Source organism: Nycticebus coucang, chromosome 1 (genome assembly GCF_027406575.1).
Source record: "Nycticebus coucang isolate mNycCou1 chromosome 1, mNycCou1.pri, whole genome shotgun sequence".
Classification (NCBI taxonomy): Eukaryota; Metazoa; Chordata; class Mammalia; order Primates; family Lorisidae; genus Nycticebus; species Nycticebus coucang.
Genome location: NC_069780.1, coordinates 152,435,836 through 152,459,343, shown reverse-complemented (window position 1 = coordinate 152,459,343; position 23,508 = coordinate 152,435,836). Strand labels below are relative to the sequence as shown.

At 37.9% G+C, this 23,508-nt stretch overlaps 1 protein-coding gene across 8 annotated transcripts in view; it reads right to left on the bottom strand.

The window, feature by feature from the left end:
- The window catches only part of PLPP1 (phospholipid phosphatase 1), a 115,466-nt gene that overhangs the window by 75,322 nt on the left and 16,636 nt on the right, over positions 1-23,508 (bottom strand). Inside the window, exon 1 of one of the 8 annotated variants that reach the window (XM_053590573.1) lies at positions 4,560-4,684. The exons of 6 other annotated variants lie outside the window; for them this stretch is intronic. Coding sequence is in view for 1 of the 2 variants with exons in the window: in XM_053590556.1 (XP_053446531.1) it covers positions 4,048-4,129 (82 nt within the window). In the remaining variant the exon portion in view is untranslated. Of the gene's footprint in view, positions 1-4,047; positions 4,145-4,559; positions 4,685-23,508 lie in introns of those variants that run through there. One more of the 8 variants, XM_053590556.1, reaches the window with a different exon arrangement.

The window sequence follows — 23,508 nt, the reverse complement described above, 5'->3', positions numbered from 1 at the left end:
GAACCTTGGATCACCGTGGGTTTTAATCCTCTCTACCTGGGACCAGAGCTGTTGTCAGCTAGCCTTCTCTTCACAGTTCCCTTTTGGAGGTTTCAGTAACCACTCCTTCTCTTTACCCCTCAGGTCTAAGGGGCAATATTCTATCCTTTCTGTTGCTAGCCCAGGGTACTATATTATCTCTTGCTGGTTTTTTTGTTTGTTTGTTTGTTTTGTTTGCTAGAACATTTTTAATTTATTTTTTATTAAATCATAACTGTGTACGCTGATGCATTTATGGGTTTCAGTGTACTGATTTGACATACAATGTGAAATGCTTACACTGATCTATTATCTCTTGTTGATGTTCTAAATGGCCCACATATTTGTGAACAGTTTCTTCATTTAATCCTCCTCAAACTGTCCAGCTTGAATGTGCCATCTCTTTCCTACCAGGAGCACGGGTATAGTACCACATACACATTGTGATCCTGATAAACAAAACTATTATCTACCCTACAACAGCTCTTACTGCGTTCCTTCCACAGTATATTAAGATACATGGATACCTAGATAGATGTACACATGCATGTTTCCTATTTTCGTGCCCAGTTAAGTGATTATTAAAATCTCTCCCATTTCCTATATAGTATGTATTGCTTCAAAGACATGCTATTATGAAATATTCCAACAGAGTAAATCTACATGCATTTTACAAGCCAGGCACGGTGGCTCACATCTGTGATCTTAGCACTTTGGGAAGCAGACCCAGGAGGATCACCTGAAGCCAGGAATTCAAGACCAGTCTAAGCAACATGGCCAAACCGTGTGTCAATAAAACATTTTTAAAAAATCATCTGGATGTGGTAGCATGCTCCTGTAATCCTGGCTATTCAGGAGGCTAAGCCAGGAGGATCATTAGAGCCCAGGAGTTGAAGGCTGCAATGAGCTATGATCACATCACCACACTCTACCCAGAGCAACAGAGCAAGAATTGGTCTCAAAAAATATATATATACACATTAATAATAATAAAATGTATTTTATGGAAGAAAAGTAAACCAATGTTAATATCTAATATGCAAAAGCAAAGGTAAAGAAAAACAAGTGCTAAATTTACTTTTTGAAAAGAATGAAAAATCTAGAAGTTACGGAAGTGACTGTACTGACTTCAGTACCTACTCTCTTCCCTATTTTCTCTAAAAATCTCATTTCAAATATCTAAACAAACACTATGCTATACCACAGGGAAATTCACATGTCCATCTTCTCCTTATTCATTCAAACATCTCAGTTCCTATAATATGGGAATCACAATGGCAGAAAAGGAAACAGCACTAGAAAGACTAAAAGAAGGAAGGAATAAAACAGCTCTCATCAAATAATTTTTACAAAAAGAGGAAGATCAGTGCTACAGGAAAATAACACAGCTGTAACTACAAGCTTGACTGTAGCTCAGTTTTGGGCAATGTAGTGGTCTGGATCCTAACAGGAAATTGTACCCTCAACCTAGGCAATTTAAAGAAAGTTTAAGAAAAGAACTACTGTTTGGAACGAGAAGAGTCCCAAAAGCCAAGGCGATCTTAAGCAAAAGTAATAAATCTAGAAGCATCACATTATTAGGCATCAAACTATACTACAAGGCTACAGTAACCAAATCTACATGATACTGGCACACAAAGACAGACACAGGCCAACAGAATAGAAAACTCAGATACATCAATAAAACCATCTACATACAGCCAAGTAATCTTTGACAAATCAGACAACAACATACTCTGGGGAAAAGACTCCCTATTCAACAAAATGGTGCTGGAAAAATCGGACAGCCACGTGCAGAAGAATGAAATAGGATTTGTATCTCTTGCCACTCTCAAAAATTAATTCAAGATGGATAAATGACTTAAATGTAAGACAGAAAACCATAGAGTTCTAGAAGAAAATGTTGGCAAACCTCTTTTAAATATCAGTTTAGGCAAAGAATTTATGAAGGCCCCAATGGCAATCACAGCAACAACAAAAATATCAATAAATGAATGGACTTGATTAAATTAAAAAGCTTCTGCACAGCCAAAAAATAATCAACAGAGCAAATAGACAATCTACAAAATGGGGGAAAATAGTCACAAGCTATACATCTGATAAAGGGATAATCACTAAAATTTACAAAGAACTCAAATCAGCAAGGAAAAATAAAAAACCAAACAACTCCATCAAAAAGTAGACAAAAGACAGGAACAGATGCTTTTCAAAAGAGGATAAATGGCCAAAAAACATGAAAAAATGTTCAACATCACTAATTATCAGGGAAATGCAAATTAAAACCACAATGAGATAGCATCTTACCACTGTTAGAATGGCTTTTATTAAAAAGTCCAAAAACAGCATATGCTAGATAGATGCAGAGAGAATGAACACAACTACATTGTTGGTGGGACTGCCAATCAGTAGAACTCTATGGGCCTACACGTAGACCCAACATGTGATCCAGCGTTCCTACTACTGGGTATTTACTCAAAGGAAAAGAAATCATTTTATCAAAAAAATACCTATACTCGAATGTTTATTATAGCACAATTCACAATTGCAAAGCTGTGGAATCAACCTGGGTGCCCATCAATTCATGAGGGATTAACAAAATGTGGTATATGTATACCATGAAATACTACTCAGTCATGAAAACAAACGACTTAATACCTTTTGCAACAATTTGGGTGGAACCTGAGACTAATAACCTAAGTGAAGTATCTAAAGAATGGAAAAACAAACATCACATGTACTCACTATTAATTGGAACTAAGTAAGGAGTACACATGTGCTTAGAGGGAGATAAAACTCAGTGGAAATCAAGCAGGTGGTAAAGGATGGGTTGGGCAAAAACCGACCTAATGTTTATGTGAAGACTATCTGGGTGATGGGCACACTGAAAACCATGATTCAAGCATTATAAAAGTGATTCATCAACCAAAAATATTTGTACCCTTGTAATACTTAGAAATAAACACACACACAATATAAAGTCATTGTTGGTACCTTTAAAAAAAAAAAAAGCAAAAAGATTATTTATAAGGTGTGAAAGGCAGGGCACAGTTAAGAGAGAAGGCAACTCCTAAGGCTGCTACCACACCCAGGCCCGAGGTACAAAGAGGGCCATGTGATAGGAACCATGACCTCTAGGAGAGCCAAGATGATATGACTTGGCAGGAGGAAGCCAGCAGAATAAACACAGTAATCCACTCTCCTCTTGTCAGGGCTTCCCATTGTCCAAACCCATCTAGATGCCAAAGGGTAAGGTCAGCTTTGCAGCCCTGAGAGCAGGGTAGGCAAAAACAGAGAACAGGTCCACAAAGGCAAACGTAAGAAACACAGAACCCAGAAGGAAGAGCAGGTAAAGCCAGGTGGGGGGTCTCAGTAGTGAACAGACAGTATCTAAAAGTAAGTGAATTAAGAGAGGTTAATAAAGGGGCTATTTATAAAGTCTACATTAATATTACCTATTAAAATTATAGACTTTATTCTGTGGTAAAAGGAGATACACATTCAATCTATGCTCCAACGAAGGGACTCTGAGAAAAGTTCTGTACATGGAAAAGCAGTGCAAAGATAGAATAGAGAGCAAGGTCAGAAGAAAGAAGTATCAGTGTGTATGAAAGATGCTGATGGCCTGAAATACAGAAATAACACTAGGAATAGGAAGAAGAGGTAGATTCTAAAGATGTTTAGGAAGTTGTTCCTACGTAACTGTGGACCACGTCTTTATGTATACAGAGATATGTATGTCTCTAACATACACACACCCCTTCAGTCTTTAGTGTCTCTGCAGAACACATTTTCCAATGTTCCCTTTCTCTGAGTAATTACCATCTAATGGCATTCCCTCTACAATTTTCCTTCCAGTGAGCACTTCTAGGAGTATGTACTGAATGAACAAATGAATGAACAAGTGAGCAAAAGCCTCTGAAGCATGTAAATAATAAGCCTGTGTAACCATAAACTTAGATCCTGAGAAGTTTTAAGTGATTTTCTCTTCAAAAGGCTCAAAAAGTTCAGGCCAGGTACAGTGGCTCATACCTGTAATCCCAGCGCTCTGGGAGACTGAGGCAGGAGGGTCACTTGAGGCTAGAAGTAGAAGGCTACATTGAGCTATGATCATGCCCCTGCACTCCACCCTAGGCAACAAGGTGAAACCCCATCTCTTGAAGGAAAAAAAAAAAAAAAAGAACTCAAGCCCAAACAAACAAACAAACCAAGAAAAGACAAAAAATGATGAACAATCTGAAGTCTAAGAATGTGCCAGGTAAGGACTTACATGTGTATACTGTAACAATTATTGCTCAAACTTGATTTATATTGGAAACACAAAAACTGCTAACAAAGATAAACAGAAATACCAACATGTACTGATAAAATTAATTTAAAATTCACAAACTCCTAAAATCTTTAAGGCAATTTTTGTACAATTCAGCGACTATCTCCTCGCAAAGCTTCAATTATGGCTTTTATAGAAGTACTTATCTCGGCAGCACATCTCACCCTTTATCAATAAGAAAAGAAATTGGGGCCCATTCTGTATATCAATTCACCCAAAACAGAGGTCCACAACTTCCCTGCAGGACAGCAGAAGGGATGAGATTTCCAAATGAGATGCTTAAGCAATCATACTTCAAAACAGGTAACAATCAGCTCCAGATCCATCCTGGTCTCTTTTCTAAAACCAGCAGAAACAATCAGATTTGAAACTGCATCACAAATCACAGACTTACACATCCCACCTATGACACAAGTGTTGGATTTCCAAACTCAGCATCCATCTACACATCTTCAAAGTTAGCTGAAGAGTTAACACACCTGTAACTTTGTCCCAAGATCCCCATGTAATAAGGATAACCCAGAATGTGGTCTCTTATTCACCAGTAAAAAATACTTGCTCTTACTAGAATAACTTAAAGTAATTGGGGCAGTCTAGCTTATAAGACTTTTTTTTTTTTTTTTTTTTTTTGTAGAGACAGTCTCACTTTATGGCCCTCGGTAGAGTGCTGTGGCCTCACACAGCTCACAGCAACCTCCAACTCCTGGGCTTAAGCGATTCTCTTGCCTCAGCCTCCCGAGTAGCTGGGACTACAGGCGCCCGCCACAACGCCCAGCTATTTTTTGGTTGCAGTTTGGCCGGGGCCGGGTTTGAACCCGCCACCCTCGGTATATGGGGCTGGCGCCCTACCGACTGAGCCACAGGCACCGCCCGCTTATAAGACTCTTAAATAGCAATCCTGGTAGTCTCAGAGCAATTTATAAAACTGAATGAGAAAACACAAACATGCTCAAGAGAAAGGTTTGTTTTATAATGAAAATATTTATATGCTGGTTGTTCGTGGATATTTACTATGAGTCCTTAAGAGTTTCACTATTCAAAAGAAACAGTTAATCACCTTACATAGCCCTTCTCGTATATGTCCAAGAAGAATGGAAACAAACATTTACTGAATGTCTATTAACTCACCACCATGCTAAGGCACTTGCACATACAAGTATATATTATCTTCATAGAAGAATATATCTCTATTTCAGATTTCCTACCATAAAATCTGGAAAATTAAAAACAAAAACATCTAACCAATAGTGTAAAAGTTTGGATGATATATGTAAAAATGTCTGTTACACTGTTAAGTAGGCAAGATAACCTGTAAAAGCATATACAATATTATTCTATTTATCTAAAACAAATTCTTTTTATTTCTGTCTAAATATATATATTGGAAAGCCTGGGAAAATACATAACCAAATTTAAAGCAGGTGTCTCCAGAGACAGTATTAATACAAATCAAATTTGGTAGAAGGCTCATTTCCTGCTGCATACACATCCATGTTTAAATATTTTACAATAATCAAAGGACCAATATCATGACATCTGAACTTTTAAAAATGCTTTATCGCAAGGAAAACATTTTAAATTATGTTTCTGGAAATTATACATATAACTTACCTAAATTACACATATAATCTACTTGAAAAAGTCCTACCTATAGTAAAGAGATTGTTTGAAATCACAGCAAAGGAAAAGCCAATTTTCCTGTTTTCTTTTTTATTTCAAAATATTATCTAGGTAACCAAAATTGTTTTTTAATCCCTGAATGTCTGTGAATCACAGCTATCGGTGTGCACTTCACCCAAATAGTGTTCACTGTACCCATGAGGTAGGTTTTTGTCCCACTTCTCCTCTCCCTTCCCCCTGCTGATTTCTACTGAGTTTCACTTCCCTCTGTGCACATGTGTGTCCATCAGTTGGTTCCAATTTAATAGTGAGGACAAATGCTATTTGTTTTTCCATTCTTTAGATACTTCACTTAGGAGAATGGTCTTCACTATTTTTCTATTCTTTATAAACCAAAAAGCAATGCAGTAAAAAACTAGCCTTTTGCACCTATGTATGACTGACAGGTTCTCAGACAAGTAGGCCTATAGTGAAATACTTCTGGGAGCATTCTTCTCTTGCAACTTTTAAGATCTGTGATTATGGGGTGGCACCTGTGGCTTGGTGGGTAGAGCGCCGGGCCCATATACTGAGGGTGGTGGGTTCAAACTTGGCCCCGGCCAAACTGCAACAAAAAATAGCCAGGTGTTGTGGTGGGTGCCTGTAGTCCCAGTTACTCAGGAGGCTGAGGCAAGAGAATCGCCTAAGCCCAGGAGTTGGAGGTTGCTGTGAGCTGTGACGCCACAGCAATAAAGCGAGACGCTGTCTCTACAAAAAAAAAAAAAAAAAAAAAAGATCTGTGATTATGTCCTTAAAAATGCATAAAACAAAACTAATTTTTCACATTAAAATTTTTCTTATAACATTTTGGGCCCTTTTGGAACATGTTTATATAGAGAATAGAAATAATCAGAGACTCAACAGTTTAGTACAAAGGACTGAACATAAGCCATAATGGTGCCTTATTGCCTTAATTCCATCATCACTTCTTGAAAAATCTTATAAAACAATGGCACTAATGTAGATCATTATAAACACAGCACTGCCTTTTAAATTATTTAATTATTATTTTAATTAACAAAAGGCTATTACTCTAGCAAGACTTTCAAGATTTTGATTTTACAAAATCAAAATTAATCGCATATTAATACACACCAGCTTTACTCTGATAGGAGAAAGAGGAAAGAAAATAAATAATTTCATTTAGGGAAGTGCTAACCAATAGAATTTTCTGTGAAAACAGCAATGTCCAACATCATGTGTTGCCCAATGCAGTAGTAACTAGCCATAGGAGGCTGCTGAGTCTTGATATATGGCTAGTATGACTGATGTACTAAATTTTATTAAATTTTAAATTGCTACATGTGGCTAATGTCTCTCATACTGACTAGTAGAGGTTTAGGGAGCTAAAAATAAACTAGCAAGTTAAGTCATTAAATTTCGAAAACATATTAACACTTAATGCACAACAAAACTAATTCTGATTCCAGAAATTTAAGAGAGAATAAAGTACCTGAGTATACATGGGTTTTTATGAGCCAGTGCTCAAAATAAAATTCTCCTACATGTATATCTTTGGCTGTTTCCTTTTCTTTTTGCATATGTGGGGTACAATGTGCTGATTTTTATTTCATACAATCTGACATGGTTAGATGAAACCAATAAATACAGCTTTCACCTCATTTACCTGATTATTGTGCCAAGACATCTATGTTCTACACTTGACAGATTTGACTTGTACCCTTGTCATATGCTCCATAGGTGTGGTCCCACCTTTTACCCTCCCTCTGTCAAACCTCCCCTAACCCCTCGTAACCCCTCTCTTCCCACTCCATTTCTCTCCTTCATCCTGGGCTATAGTTGTATTCTATCTTCCGTAAGAAAGTGTGAGTAAATATAAGTAGGTTTCATAGAGGTACTGAGTACATTGGATAATTTTTCCTCCATTCTTTAGACACTTTACTCAGGAGAATATGTTCCAGATCCCTCCATGTAAACATGAAAGAGGTAAAGGCTCCATCTTTTTTAAGGCTGCATAGTATTCCATGGCATACATATACCACAATTTATTAATCCATTCATGGGTCAATGGGTACTTGGCTATTACGAATTGAGCTGCAATGAATAATCTGGTGCAAATATTTTTTTTGCAAAGTGATTTTTGGTCGTTTGAATATACTCCTAGTAGAGGAATTGCAGGATCCAACAGCAGGTCAATTTTTAGATCCCTGAGTGTTCTCCAAACTTCTTTCCAAAAGGAACGTATTAGCTTGCATTCCCACTAGCAGTGCAGAAGTGTTCCCTTTTGTCCACGTCCATGCCAACATCTGTAGTTTTGTTATGTGGACTACTCTTACTCGAGTTAGATGGTATCTCAAAGTAGTTTTGATTTGCATTTCTCTGATGATTAAAGAAGACAAGCACTACTGGGATCTGATCAAACTAAAAAGGTTCTGCACTGCCAAAAACATAGTAAGTAAAGCAAGAAGACTGCCCGCAGAATGGGAGAGGATATTTGTAGGTTACGTTTCCGACAAAGGTCTGATAATCAGGATCCACAGAGAACTCAAACTTATTAATAAGAAAAGAACAAGTGATCCCATTTCACTATGGGCAAGAGACCTGAACAGAAGCTTCTCCGAAGAAGACAGGCACATGGTATACGGACACATGAAAAAATGCTCATCGGCTTTAATCATCAGAGAAATGCAAATCAAAACCACCTTGAGATACCATCTAACTCCAGTAAGAATGGCTGTTTCCTTTAAAGCAGCAGTTACCTGCTGCTTTGAAGTTAACCTGTGGGTCGAAACCCCTTTTTAACAATGAAAATACACTGTGGCATTAGGAAGGTTGAGAACCACTGCTTTAAAGAATCTATCCCTGCTGCATCCTTCAAATTTAAAAAATCTTGAACTGGCTACTCTCTCCAATCAGCTAGCCTTCTTATAAAGGGAAACAAAATGCCCAACTGTGTCCGGGGGACTCTCCTGCCTCTCTAACCTCAGCTCTTCCCTACTCTTCTCCTTAGGTAAAACCCTCTGTCTTTAACCCAACAGCGTCTTGTCTTCTGGCTAACCCAAAGTTCCCCTCTGTAGCAATCCCATCTCCACACCAGCTAGCAACTGCTTCCTCTTACTCCTAGAACTATCTACTATCCTTAAGAGAGGCCAAGACTGCCAGCTTAGCCGTATATAAATTATACTAATCAAAAGCATTTAAATTTTTGTAATTCATACCAGGTATCACAATATTTATGCACGTAAATATTGTGCACTATAGTTTTAAGTTTCACTTCATTAAAAGCTAAATCTTGGGTTTAGCATATTGCCTAGTCATCTGGTTCTAACATGGGGAATTATAAGCAGCAGTTAATTCTCACTTAAGTGGGAAGTAGTCACTACTATTAGAGCAGGAAAAGACAAAATTCTCCCCTGTTTGGTTTCTCAAATTATCCCACCTGGTGAAGTCTCTAAACTAGAGGGTCTTTTTGAGGATTACAGAGCTCTTTAAGATTCTAATGAAACTACAGACCCTTTCCTCAAAAACATAAAAACTGTTTGTTATACAATTTCATGAGCATCTGCCCATTCTCCCCTCCATGGATACTTCCATTCTAAAAGCATAAGAAATATACTTTAAAATAATTAACAGCTTGAAACCCACCAAAGAAAGTAAAGAGTAGAATGACTTCAAAGAAAACTAGAATGAATTTGATATTCCTACTTCTTCCCCTAACTCTTTCTCCTCCTTCCTCCCAATTTTATACCTTCTTCCTGTCATCTCCCTTTATCTTCTATACTTCATCTCCTTAATTGGCTATACTGTAGAACTAACATCATTTCTAGTATTATTTACATTTATTGGCAATTTTATAATATACTTCCCATTCCAATTTTAAAAGGAGTTCATTTTTTTAAGGAAAAGCGAAAGCATTTTTTGAATACCTACTATTTGCCAGGTTTTTGCTTATATACTATCTTTAAGCCTAACAATTCTATAAGGAAGAAAACAAAAGTCCTTTCAAAATCCATTTGAAAACTTAACAGTCAATAACTAACAGGTCAAGAAAAATCAAAATGTAAATCACAAAACAGTCGGAAGTGAACAATGAAAATACTACAAATCAAAACAACGTATACAGCTAAAATACTACACTTGAAAATTATAGAGCCTTAAATTCCTCCATTAGAAATGAAGGAAACAGTCAGTACAACTTTTCAAAAGCTCAATCAAGTAAAAGTAATATAGAACAAAAATGGGGAAAAAAATGGAAAAAATTTAAAAAACTGATCAACAAAACCAAATGAGGTTTTTTGGGGTTTTTACAGGTTTGTTGGGGTTTTTTTGTTTTTTTTTTTTTTTTTTTTTGCAGTTTTTGGCCAGGGCTGGGTTTGAACCCACCACCTCCGGCATATGGGGCCAGCGCCTTACTCCTGAGCCTCAGGCACTGCCCATTTTTACAGGTTAATGAAATAGTCAGTCTTTCTTTAGCTTAAGAAAACAAAAGAAAGGCCCAGCTCCTGTAGCTCAGCAGCTAGGGCGCCACCCACATACATTGGACCTGGCGGGTTGGAATAGAACACAAGCCTGCCAAACAACAATGATAACTAAAACCAAAAAATAGCTAGGTTTGTGGCAGGCACCTGTAGCTATGTGGGAAGCTGAGGTAAGAGGATGGCTTAAGTCCAAGAGTTTGAGGTTGCTGTGAGCTGTGACACCACAGCACTCTATCCGGGGCAAGAGCTTGAGACTTTGTCTCAAAAAAAAAAAAAAAAAAAGAAGAAGAAAAACACAAATAAAATTACTAAAAACTTTTAATGGCAGTAATTGTGTCACACACATAAACTTTATCAGAAACTCACAGACACTAAGTAACCCGCCCAAGAGCTCCTGGGTGTGTAACAGGGTAGATAACCAGTCTTACAGTTGGTAAGCAGGAAAGCCAAGATTTTAGCACAAAGTTTCTCTTTCAACATTATACCACCTCTCCCTTAGGAAAGGAGTCTAACTACCATGGTCTTAGTTTCTTTATCCATAAATGAGAATGAAGAATGACATTATCTGTTAGGCTCCTTTCAGCCTGTGATTCTATGAGCCTAAGCTGCTCTATATAGAGAGAAATAAACCATTTCTTCTGTCAATTAAACTGGGAGTGGCAGTAGAGTTGTTCCATGTGAACTATGATACATCTTTACAACACTTGGGCTAAGTAGACATCCTAATGTCTAAATACATTCTGCTACAAACTATGGAAGAGAAAAGTGAAACCACAGCATAAGTTACAAGAAAAATAGTGAGGTGGGCGGCGCCTGTGGCTCAGTCGGTAAGGCGCCGGCCCCATATACCGAGGGTGGAGGGTTCAAACCCGGCCCCGGCCAAACTGCAACCAAAAAATAGCCGGGCGTTGTGGCGGGCGCCTGTAGTCCCAGCTACTCGGGAGGCTGAGGCAAGAGAATCGCTTAAGCCCAGGAGTTGGAGGTTGCTGTGAGCTGTGTGAGGCCACGGCACTCTACCGAGGGCCATAAAGTGAGACTCTGTCTCTACAAAAAAAAAAAAAAAAGTAGTGAGGGAATTGCTTCTAAGAGCTTTTGTATTTTCACCAAAAACAGACAAAACTCATGTAAGAAACATGTTCCATTCCAAAAAATAAAAATTCCAGCATATGTAAATTTAACCATATTTGTGCATTTTTCTACATGTACATTTGTATCTGACAAGTGAGTCTGCAGTTACGTTAGTGAAGTTTGCTTCTACAAACCCTTTCATTTTCTCCTTTTAGCTGTCAAAGGTTAGAAGTAAATAAAGTGTGTATTGCTCTTTACTACTTTGTGTTACCTTAGCAGTTTTCAAAAAGCTCTATTTATTCCAGACTTAAGGAATATTCTTTGTGTCCAAGTCAGTTTGAACAAAATACATTTGGGAAGAAAAATATGCAGTATTTTTCTTGCTTTCCTTGGAAACAGGTGTTGCAAATTCCTTCCAGAGTCACATGAAAAATTCTCCAACTCATCAACAGTGAAGTGTTATTTCTGAACAGTCTTCTTCCTCTTTTTTACAAAACATCATTAGGTACCCGAAAGTAAAGAAAGTCATTCAAAATTTTACCAATAAACAAAACTAGTAAGTTTGCCAGGTAAAATAGTTTGTTCCCTCTATAGATTAAATGCAGAGACTCCTTTCTGATTATTATTCCTGATCATTTGACAAATATTTCTTTCCATGTCTACCACACAACTAAACATTCATATCTGGCACTCAGGAGAAAATGCAGACTAACGGTGAATATGTTCTAGATCTAGAATCATTAATTATAAAGGAGATAGCAGAAGCCAGGAGATTTTAAGATTACCCAGAAAAAGTGACACAGATCATAATCTTGGAAAGAAAACAGGGAGTCAACATAGCCAACTAAAAAGAAACGAACTATCAGGAAAGTAGGCTAAAGATGATGACAGCACCTTTCCCTGTCAAGGAAAACAGAGGGGGACTTTTCAACTATGTCAATAATAGTAGTTACTTTTTACTATGACCATATGTCCTGATAGTGTGCTAGGTGTTGCTGCTTTCTAATTTTTCAATAAACTGTATAAGGTAAATATCATTATAACATTTTGAAGATGACAAACCTGCCCAATGATGATTAGGCTGCAGAAGTAGGACAAAAACCCAGGTCAATGAGGTCATGAGCCTGCTGGGTTCACAAGATCTTAACAAAAGTGTACGCTGGAAAAAAAAAAAAAAGCATATGCCACTTGCAAAGAAGCTAAGTAGAAAGAACAAAGTATAGACAAGAGATTGCCAGTGATCCTTGACAGGACTGTAACACTTGGAGTGAAAATAGAAAGACTGAAAAGAAAGATGGAGTGAGTAAAATCAACTTTTAAACGTCTTCTGGTAAAAGGAAGGGGAGAACTTGGTCCATACCAAAAAGGGCAGAAAAATGAAGACTTTTGTTTGTTCATAATGCAAAAGATGAGACAGTGAGGTATGGTGGTAAAATGGAGGAAGGATGAACTTAAGAATTTGAGAATGAAAATGAATGGATGGTGCTAGTTCCAAAGAAGATGGAGGAACTGTAAGCACAGGTGGAGAACTAAGACCACCAGGAACAATGTGCTTACAAATCAAAGAAGCAGCTTATTTTTCCCCCTACCCAACTCCCTTGGGCCCCGACGGAAACCGTATGGCAACCGGGAAGTAAGCTAAGAGACCATGAGCATCTCTGTGTCTGGCACCATACTGAACGCTTGTCATTAATTTCCATTTAATCCTCACAATTCTAGAGCACAAACTCCAAGAAGGCACAGATGTTTTTATCTACTGATATATCCCAAGTACCTATGCGTCACTGCCTAGAACAAGGCAGGCACTCAACACAATATTTGATGAATAGTCATCCTGTAAGATAGGTATTATTATCCTCATTTGAAAGATGAGAGTGTGACTCAGAGAGAGTAAGCAATTTAATTAAAATCATACAGATAAAAGCAAGAGTGAAATTAACAACCAGTGCCTTGCTGGCAACTGGCTACTCAGAACAGATGCCACCTGGTAAGGAGGAAGTTGTGTTCTGTTCTAGGATTACGGGGAGGTCTATGGGAGGGACAAGGACAACAGGAATCATGGGCAGAGGAAGGAAGATTCAGATACATAACTACATACCAGCCAAGATAGCAAACGATGCACCCAGGATTCTGACCTGTACTCATCTGACTCAAAGCCTTCCAAATTAAGTGGAAATCCATATCATTTGCTAAAAACTAAGGAGAGCAGATGACAATTGTAGTTACTGAGTAGAAAAACTATTCTAAACACTACAATGTGCAATGGAATTATAAATGAATTAAAGATTGATAACTGAACTCAATCTGTTGCCAGAGAGCTAAAAAAGAGGATGATCAAACCAAGGTAGGGGAGAGGGGAATGAGGGACAAGAGGACACAGATGAAGGTTTTCGATTTCAGGTAAATAGTTTGGATAAACTTCAGTAACAAATAAAAAAATCAACACTGGTTCTTGAGCAAGGAATTGGTGAAAGATGTACAATGAATCCGTGCAAGGCAGATATAGAAAAGGAGCCGCGCCAGGTGGCAGGTGGGAGGGGTCGGTGGTAGAGAGCACAGTATATAGCACAGCACATTTGAGCAAGAGCGCATCCTCAGCTTTTAGAAGCGCCTACATTCTGGTCACTAGCTTACAGTCACCACCTCTCTATGGTTGGTATGGTTTTATTATAAACCATACTTTGTTTTATTTATTTATTTATTTTTTGAGACAGTCTCAAGCTTTCCCCCTGGGTAGAGTGCCATGGTGTCACAGCTCACAGCAACCTCAAACTCTTGGGCTTAAGTGATTCTCTTGCCTCAGCCTCCTGAGTAGCTGGGATTACAGGTGCCGCCACAACACCTGGCTATTTCTTTTTTGTTATTGTTGCAGTTGTCACTGTTGTTTTTAGCTGGCCCAGGCCAGGTTCAAACCTGCCAGCCTCAGTATATGTGGCCGGCGCCCTAACCACTGAACTACAGGCGCCACCTAAACCATACTTCATTATCTTTTTTTTTTTTTTAATCGGGAAAAAGGGAAAAAAAGTAGTTGAGATATAAATGGCATTTACCGAAGAAGCTTTTTACATTTTGCGGTTTTGAGCCAACGATTACCTATAATATTCTGAACTCTGCAGTTCATTAAGACACTTAAAATAAATGTGTATATATTTAATGAGCTTTAAAAAAAATCTAGAACTGTTAGGGCAGATTACTTTACTATTGGCTCTCAGATTTCTGTGCAAATAAAAAACAAGTTAACCTATATTTATACACTAACAAAAACAAAAAGAAGTTGTTCACCTGTTGTTCCCTCCCCAGAAAGGCACACTAAAATAGTGCCAGCTGGCCAACAACATTAATTCCTTCCACTCCCTCATGGTAACAGCTGTTCCCTTTCTTTTTAAAGCTGGCAAAGGTCACAGTCAGCAAACTTTCCATGTGATTTGTATATGTAAAAGGCAAGGAGATGACTGAGGTAAAGGGTGTGGGAAGAGACAGCTGATCTACCTTCTCCTGAGTACTTATCAGTAATCTATCTGGCACTTCCCTGGTATTTGAAGCTATGACGGAATCATTTCTCAACAAAAAATACTCTGAACACATGGAACTAGAGTTGGCAGTGACATAAGCACATTTAGAAAGGGGCAAAAAAAAAACACAGTAAACCTGCACAGTAACATTTACACAATAAATGACGGGCATAATCAGAAATGCTTATGCTAAGTGAAAGAGATGAGACTCATGATTCTATCTATATGACATAGAATGGAGACCAGGTCAGTGGTTGCCAGAGGTGGAGGGTCGTGGGAGGAGCTGACTACAAAGGAGAATAAGGGACCACTGGAGGTAACAGACAAATTCTGAATCTTGACTGTGTAATGAATACACAATTAAATTTTAAACTGTCTGAATTCATAGAACTGTACACCAAAAGAGGAAATTTTACTGTTTGTAAATGTAAAAAAAAAAAAAACTATTACATGTTGGTTTAAGCCTCATCTCTCTATTCTCCTTACCTGTTTCAAACCTCTGGACCTCTAGGCAATGACTCCAACTCCCTCTACTAGCTAATGCCTACTTGCTCTTCTAGCTTCTGTTCAGCTACTCCTGGAACTGATCCTTTGGAGTGGCAGGGTGGGGTCTGGATAGAATTAGGTAGTTAAATACACCTGGCTGGGTTTACTTTTGGCATTCTCCCGGTTATTACTAGAGGGAGCTTGGACAAATTACTTACCTGTCTCAGCTCAATTTCCTCATTTGGTAGGTGATCATAAATACTACAGAGGGTGCCAAAAATACATATACACATTTTCAGAGATGTTATCTGTGTATTACTTTTCAAAGTTGAATTGAAGGTATTGTTACTGGTCAAGTGCACCTAAACAGGCTACGCACATCCATTTTACCTGCAATATGTACACCTTTGATCGATTTTACTTGCAACAAGATCTCTTAAATGTGTATACATTTTTTGGCCCAGTATTTACAAAGCTTCCAGAACTGTTGTAAACTAATAGTCTAGTACTGTGCCTAACTTAGCATTTGGCCCATTAAAAGGGTTTAACAAATGCCTATTCCCTGATCTTCTCTGCCTACTGCCCTCACAACCCCTGCTCTTTCTGGGCCACCCACAGACTTGACACATGGTCTATCACAACACTTAATTCATGTGCTGTGACTCTTTCTCTCTTCAAATAAAATGTGTTAATATATCTCTCTAATCCCTTAATAAACATGCTGGCTTCTTGAATTCGCAGAAGCCAACATGTTTATCACCTAATAGGAACCTGTTTGAAGAATAATCTGTCCACTTGCTCTCACCTTGTTAAAGGAGATACCACAGGAGATGCTGGAAGAGACAGAGCAGGAAGAAAAAGCCAGAGTACAGTGAGGGCCTGGAAAGGGCAACCCGAGGTTTCCAAAGCTTCTACAAGAATGCTGTATACACCAGTGGTAACACAAAAAAAACTGCAATTAACCTAAGTATTCAAAAAAGCGGCTTATGCCAAATGCATACAATGAAATAACACATAACCTCTGAAGTTCTGTGGAAGACTAAATTATACAGAATACATGCAATAATATCTCAACCAGGTTTTTGAAAAAGCATGGGCATATGGATGTAAAAAAAGCACTAGACAGATACAAAACCAAAATGTTTAAAAGGGTCACATCTCTGGGTGATGGTGAGATTACTAATGATATTTATTTTCTTTTTATGGGCTTTTTTGAATTTACCAATACATGTTAATTTTACAAAATTTGGATATCACAGAATTATTTTAAAATATAAACCTAGAACTTACTAATGAGAATAGTCTATATCATATTCAGATATCCAAAAATGGAGGTTAAGTGGATTATGACAAAACTGCACAATGAAATACCACATATTTCCAAAGTCAAAAAAAGTAGAATATATTACAAACTTTTATACCTTTGGGCAAAGAAACAAGATATGGGGTGCTCCTCTCGAGGAAAAGCAATTTTGAACTTGGAAAATCTACAACAGACGCACAGAGTACTTCATCAAATATTAACTACATGTATGTTAGCTCTCTTTCTCTCTCTTCAGACGCTTGTCAAAAGCCAACACATTTCAGAAGGCAATCTGGGTTAGTGAATTAAGGAGAAGGTTTTCCTTTGAAGTGTAGTTCCTACAGAGTTTATTAAGAACCTGTAACCTGTAGGGTTTTGTTCAGGTACTATTTAAGCTTGTAAAACAAAGCATCCTATGTTCATATATTCAGGTGGGAGCACCTGGTTAAGTTACTTCTCTCTTTGAACCAACAAGACTTCCAGCCTCAGCAATTCCACCCACAAAATTCCTTTAACCAACGCAGTCTCCTTTATTAGTACCCGGGCAAGAAATAACTTCTCCCATTCAGCAGTAAGGCCCATATTCCAAAAAAACGTAAGAAGTATGTATTTACTACTGCTGTATATTGATTCTTGGATAAAGCTGGCTCTTATAAAAATTCCAGCATATTCACCTTCGAGAAAGGTTCATACATAAATACCTCTTAGGAGGCTGAGGAAGTGGTGGTTGAGAGCACCATTTATAAACTTTTCAGGAGACTACTTCAGCAACCAAACTTACAGATATCAGACTGACTGGACTTCAGTCATTTTGGTACAGATCAGTTACCTCAGCATTCAAAATATGTGTAGAAAAATTTCAAGAATCACAATTACAAATAAAAAATTTTAAATAAACAACCAAATAAAATCCAGACCTGAGACTTGAATTGCTTTTGACAGTTTATATACCCCCCCCAATAAAAAAATGTATTTTAAATCTTAAATGTATGTATGTAGATCCACCAATGTTTGGTCTGAAATTATGCCAAATGGCCATGATCCAGAAACTAAATAAAGTTATGCTAAGGTGTGTCTCAGAAGGAAAACATAAAAAGTCTTACTTTTTCAGGAAGTCACCAAATTGGCATATCTAAATTAGTAAGCTTTGTTTAAAACACACACACACAAATATAAGGCATGCTGAAGACTGGCAAATTCTTTTTTTTATTGGTTAGGATTATTGCAGTAGCAAACCATATATCCACTTTCCCAAAAAAGTTTGTACCACTCTATTTTATACAAAGGACAAACTGAAGGAGGAAGGACTCTCACAAATCCTTTAAGGCTAAGAGCAAACATACAATGCTAAAACTGTACAATAAACAACTGTTACTATGGGAAGAAAAAGGGGAGATAGTAGTTCACTGAGTGCCCACTAAATACTTTATTAACATAGAGTGTTCTTTAACCCTAACAAATCTGTGAAATAAACAGTATTTCCACCATTATGCAAACGAAGAAAGTGAAGTTCAGCAGGGCTAAACTGAAGCAAGAAAACAGCAAAGGAGAATTTGGAAATTTGAATACCAGGCTCTAAATCTTAGATTCTTTCCACCATTCTTGGTGATAGTTACTTTGGAAAACAATGTATCAAATTATCATTCTCAGCAACAGGGTTCTCTAAGGGGAGGTCAACTATTTCTATACCATTAATCTAAAAATGGCATTCTTTCCGGAAGATCATTCTTCCCCCATTTGGCACCACATAACAAACTATGATCCCAGACTATTAGTGTTTCAGATATCCCTAACAGGTCTCCCTCCCATCTCCCTCAGAAATGATCCTGCTAGCCTGTGCTCTTATTTTCTCAAGGACGTTCATGACGCACATTTATTCATATAGCTAATATTTGGGTGTTTTCCCCTTTAAACTATTGTATTCCCTCTTCTTTCTCTAGTCCAACTTTTAAAAATAATCTATACTTGGCAATTTCCACTCCTTCACCAACCACCCACTTCTCAACCTACTCCAATTTGTCTTCCACCTCACCCTTGCAATGGCTTCACATGAAGTTATAAATGATCTTTGTATAACTAAATCCAAAGAACACTCTCCAATCTTTATCTTACTTGATCTTTCAGGAGAATGTAGACATTGTTATCACTCTGCCCACTTGGCTTTCCAAAAATATTCTTCTGGTTTTTAAGGTGTTTCTTCTTGCTCTTGGTAGTCTTAATTCCACCAACCAATCTGGAATGTTAGTACTTCTCAAATCCTAGTTCTAAATCTTCTTTCATTTTATAACTTCTTCCTGGGATTTAATCAACTCTCATAACATCAATTACCACAAATATGCCAACTGAATCCCCCAAATCAGGCCATTCCCCAGCTACTCAGGAGGCTGAAGCAAGAGAATCACTTGAGCCCAAGAGTTTGAGGTTGCTGTGAGCTACAGCACCAGGGCACTCTACCAAGGGCATCAAAGTGAGATTCTCTCTCTCAAAAAAAAATATATATATGATGTTTAAATGTCCTTTATTTCATCAAAATGTCTATTTTAAATAAATATAGTTTTCTATTTTAAATTGCAAAAAAAAAAAAAAAAAGTCAGGCTATTCCTCTGACTTTTATCCGTTTATCCAAGAGCTGTTTATCTAAATCAGAACTTGATGTTTCCACTTAAACATTTCACAAGCATTTTTTAAAGGATTTGATTTCATTATTTCATTCCATTTCAGAGTCTTGCTCAGTTGCCAAGGTTAGAGTGCAGTGGTGTCATCATAGCTCCCTGCAGCCTTAAACTCCTGGGCTCAAGCAATCCTCCTGCCTCAGCCTCCCCAACAGTTAGGTCTACAAGTGCATTCCTGGCTAACTTTTCTTTTCAGGGCCTGTGTTGCCCAGGCTGGTCTCGAATACCTGGCCTCAAGTAATCCTCCTGACTTGGCTTCCCAGAGGGCTAGGATTACAGGAGTGAGCCACTGGACCCTGCCTCCAAAGGCATTTAAACATTGCATGCCTCAAACCAAACTGTGTCTCCCATTCCCACCCCCGCCCCAAATCAAATCTTACTCTTCCTAGTACTCTCCTCCTCAGTAATTAGCAGGAACCAACATCCATGCAATTATACAAGCTAGAAACTTCAGAATTCTCTCTCTTTATTTTTTTAATAGAGATAGAGTTTCACTGTGTTGCTAAGGCTGGTCTAGAACTCCTGGCGTCAAGAAATCTTCCTGCCTCAGTCTCCCAAGTAGTTAAGATTACATACATGATGAGGCATCTCTGGCTGGTGGGAACTGCCTATCATCACTCCTATGAGGATACAGGGAGTCAGCGAGAGACTTCTGGACCCCAAGAGGAGGACTAAAACAGTGGAAAACCGGCAAGTGGTCGCGTGTGTTCAACCCGTCTAAACCCGCCCACAACTTCCACAGGCACAAGAACTTAAAGAGCAAGAGGAAGTGAAAGGAAAATTAGGGCAAGGAAACAGATAAAAGAAATCACTCATGAGGAAGAATCAGCAGAAAACTCCAGGCAACATGAAGAACCAGTCCAGAACAACCCCGCCAAGGGACCATGAGGTAGCTACTGCAGAGGATTCCACCTATACAGAAATGTTAGGAATGACAGAAAGGGAATTTAGAATACACATGTTGAAAACAATGAAAGAAATGATGGAAACAATGAAGGAAACTGCTAATAAAGTGGAAAATAACCAAAAGGAAATCCAAAAACAGAATCAAATCAGAGATGAACGATATGAAGAATATAAAAAGGATATAGCAGAGCTGAAGGAAATGAAACAGTCAATCAGGGAACTTAAAGATGCAATGGAAAGTATCAGCAACAGGTTAGACCATGCAGAAGAAAGAATTTCAGAGGTAGAAGACAAAGTTTTTGAGATAACTCAGATAGTAAAAGAGGCAGAAAAGAAGAGAGAGAAAGCAGAACGTTCACTGTCAGAATTATGGGACTTTATGAAACGTTCCAACATACGAGTTATAGGAATTCCAGAAGGGGAAGAAGAATGCCCCAGAGGAATGGAAGCCATACTAGAGAATATTATAAAAGAAAATTTCCCAAACATCACCAAAGATTCTGACACACTGCTTTCAGAGGGCTATCGGACCCCAGGTCGCCTCAACTCTAACCGAGCTTCTCCAAGACACATTGTGATGAACCTGTCCAAAGTCAAGACAAAAGAAAAGATTCTGCAAGCTGCCAGGAGTAAGCGCCAGTTGACCTACAGGGGCAAATCCATCAGAGTGACCTCAGACTTCTCTAATGAAACTTTCCAAGCAAGAAGACAATGGTCATCTACCTTTAATCTACTTAAACAGAACAATTTTCAGCCCAGAATTCTGTACCCTGCTAAGCTAAGCTTCAAAATTGATGGAGAAATCAAATCATTTACGGATATACAAACATTGAGGAAATTCACCACAACAAGACCAGCTCTACAGGGAATACTTCAACCTGTTCTGCACACTGACCACCACAATGGATCAGCAGCAAAGTAAGAACTCAGAAATCAAAGGACAGAACCTAACCTCCACACTGATGCAAAAGATAAAACTAAGCAATGGACTCTCACCAAATAAGACGAATAGAATACTACCACACTTATCAATTATCTCCATAAATGTTAATGGCTTGAATTCCCCACTGAAGAGACATAGATTGGCTGACTGGATTAAAAAACACAAGCCATCCATTTGCTGTCTGCAAGAAACACACCTGGCTTCAAAAGACAAATTAAAGCTCCGAGTCAAGGGTTGGAAGACAATTTTTCAGGCAAATGGAATTCAGAAGAAAAGAGGAGTTGCAATCTTATTTTCAGATACATGTGGATTTAAAGCAACTAAAGTCAAAAAAGACAAAGATGGTCACTTTATATTGGTCAAGGGAAAACTACAACAAGAAGACATTTCAATTCTAAATATCTATGCACCAAATTTAAATGCTCCCAGATTCTTGAAACAGACCTTACTCAGTCTGAGCAATATGATATCTGATAATACCATCATAACAGGGGACTTTAACACACCTCTTACAGAGCTGGACAGATCCTCTAAACAGAAATTAAACAAAGATATAAGAGATTTAAATGAGACCCTAGAACAATTATGCTTGATAGACGCATATAGAACACTCCACCCCAAAGATAAAGAATATACATTCTTCTCATCACCCCATGGAACATTCTCCAAAATTGATCATATCCTGGGACACAAAACAAATATCAACAGAATCAAAAGAATTGAAATTTTACCTTGTATCTTTTCAGACCATAAGGCACTAAAGGTGGAACTCAACTCTAAAAAAAATGCTCGACCCCATCCAAAGGCATGGAAATTAAACAATCTTCTGTTGAATAACAGATGGGTGCAGGAAGAAATCAAACAGGAAATCACTAACTTCCTTAAGCATAACAACAATGAAGACACAAGCTACCAAAACCTGTGGGATACTGCAAAAGCAGTTTTGAGAGGAAAATTCATCGCTTTAGATGCCTACATTCGAAAAACAGACAGAGAGCACATCAACAATCTCACAAGAGACCTTATGGAATTGGAAAAAGAAGAACAATCTAAGCCTAAACTCAGTAGAAGAAAAGAAATCTCCAAAATCAAATCAGAGATCAATGAAATTGAAAACAAAAGAATCATTCAGAAAATTAATGAAACAAGGAGTTGGTTTTTTGAAAAAATAAATAAAATAGATAAACCATTGGCCAGACTAACTAGAAATAGAAAAGTAAAATCTCTAGTAACCTCAATCAGAAATGATAAAGGGGAAATAACAACTGATCCCACAGAGATACAAGAGATCATCTCTGAATACTACCAGAAACTCTATGCCCAGAAATTTGACAATGTGAAGGAAATGGATCAATATTTGGAATCACACCCTCTCCCTAGACTTGGCCAGGAAGAAATAGACCTCCTGAACAGACCAATTTCAAGCACTGAGATCAAAGAAACAATAAAAAAGCTTCCAACTAAAAAATGCCCTGGTCCAGATGGCTTCACTCCAGAATTCTATCAAACCTTCAAGGAAGAGCTTATTCCTGTACTGCAGAAATTATTCCAAAAAATTGAGGAAGAAGGAATCTTCCCCAACACATTCTATGAAGCAAACATCACCCTGATACCAAAACCAGGAAAAGACCCAAACAAAAAGGAGAATTTCAGACCAATCTCACTCATGAATATAGATGGAAAAATTCTCAACAAAATCCTAGCCAATAGATTACAGCTTATCATCAAAAAAGTCATTCATCATGATCAAGCAGGCTTCATCCCAGGGATGCAAGGCTGGTTCAACATACGCAAGTCCATAAACGTTATCCACCATATTAACAGAGGCAAAAATAAAGATCACATGATCCTCTCAATAGATGCAGAAAAAGCATTTGATAAAATCCAGCATCCTTTTCTAATTAGAACACTGAAGAGTATAGGCATAGGTGGCACATTTCTAAAACTGATTGAAGCTATCTATGACAAACCCACAGCCAATATTTTACTGAATGGAGTAAAACTGAAAGCTTTTCCTCTTAGAACTGGAACCAGACAAGGTTGTCCTCTGTCACCTTTACTATTCAACATAGTGCTGGAAGTTCTAGCCAATACAATTAGGCAAGACAAGGAAATAAAGGGAATCCAAATGGGAGCAGAGGAGGTCAAACTCTCCCTCTTTGCTGACGACATGAT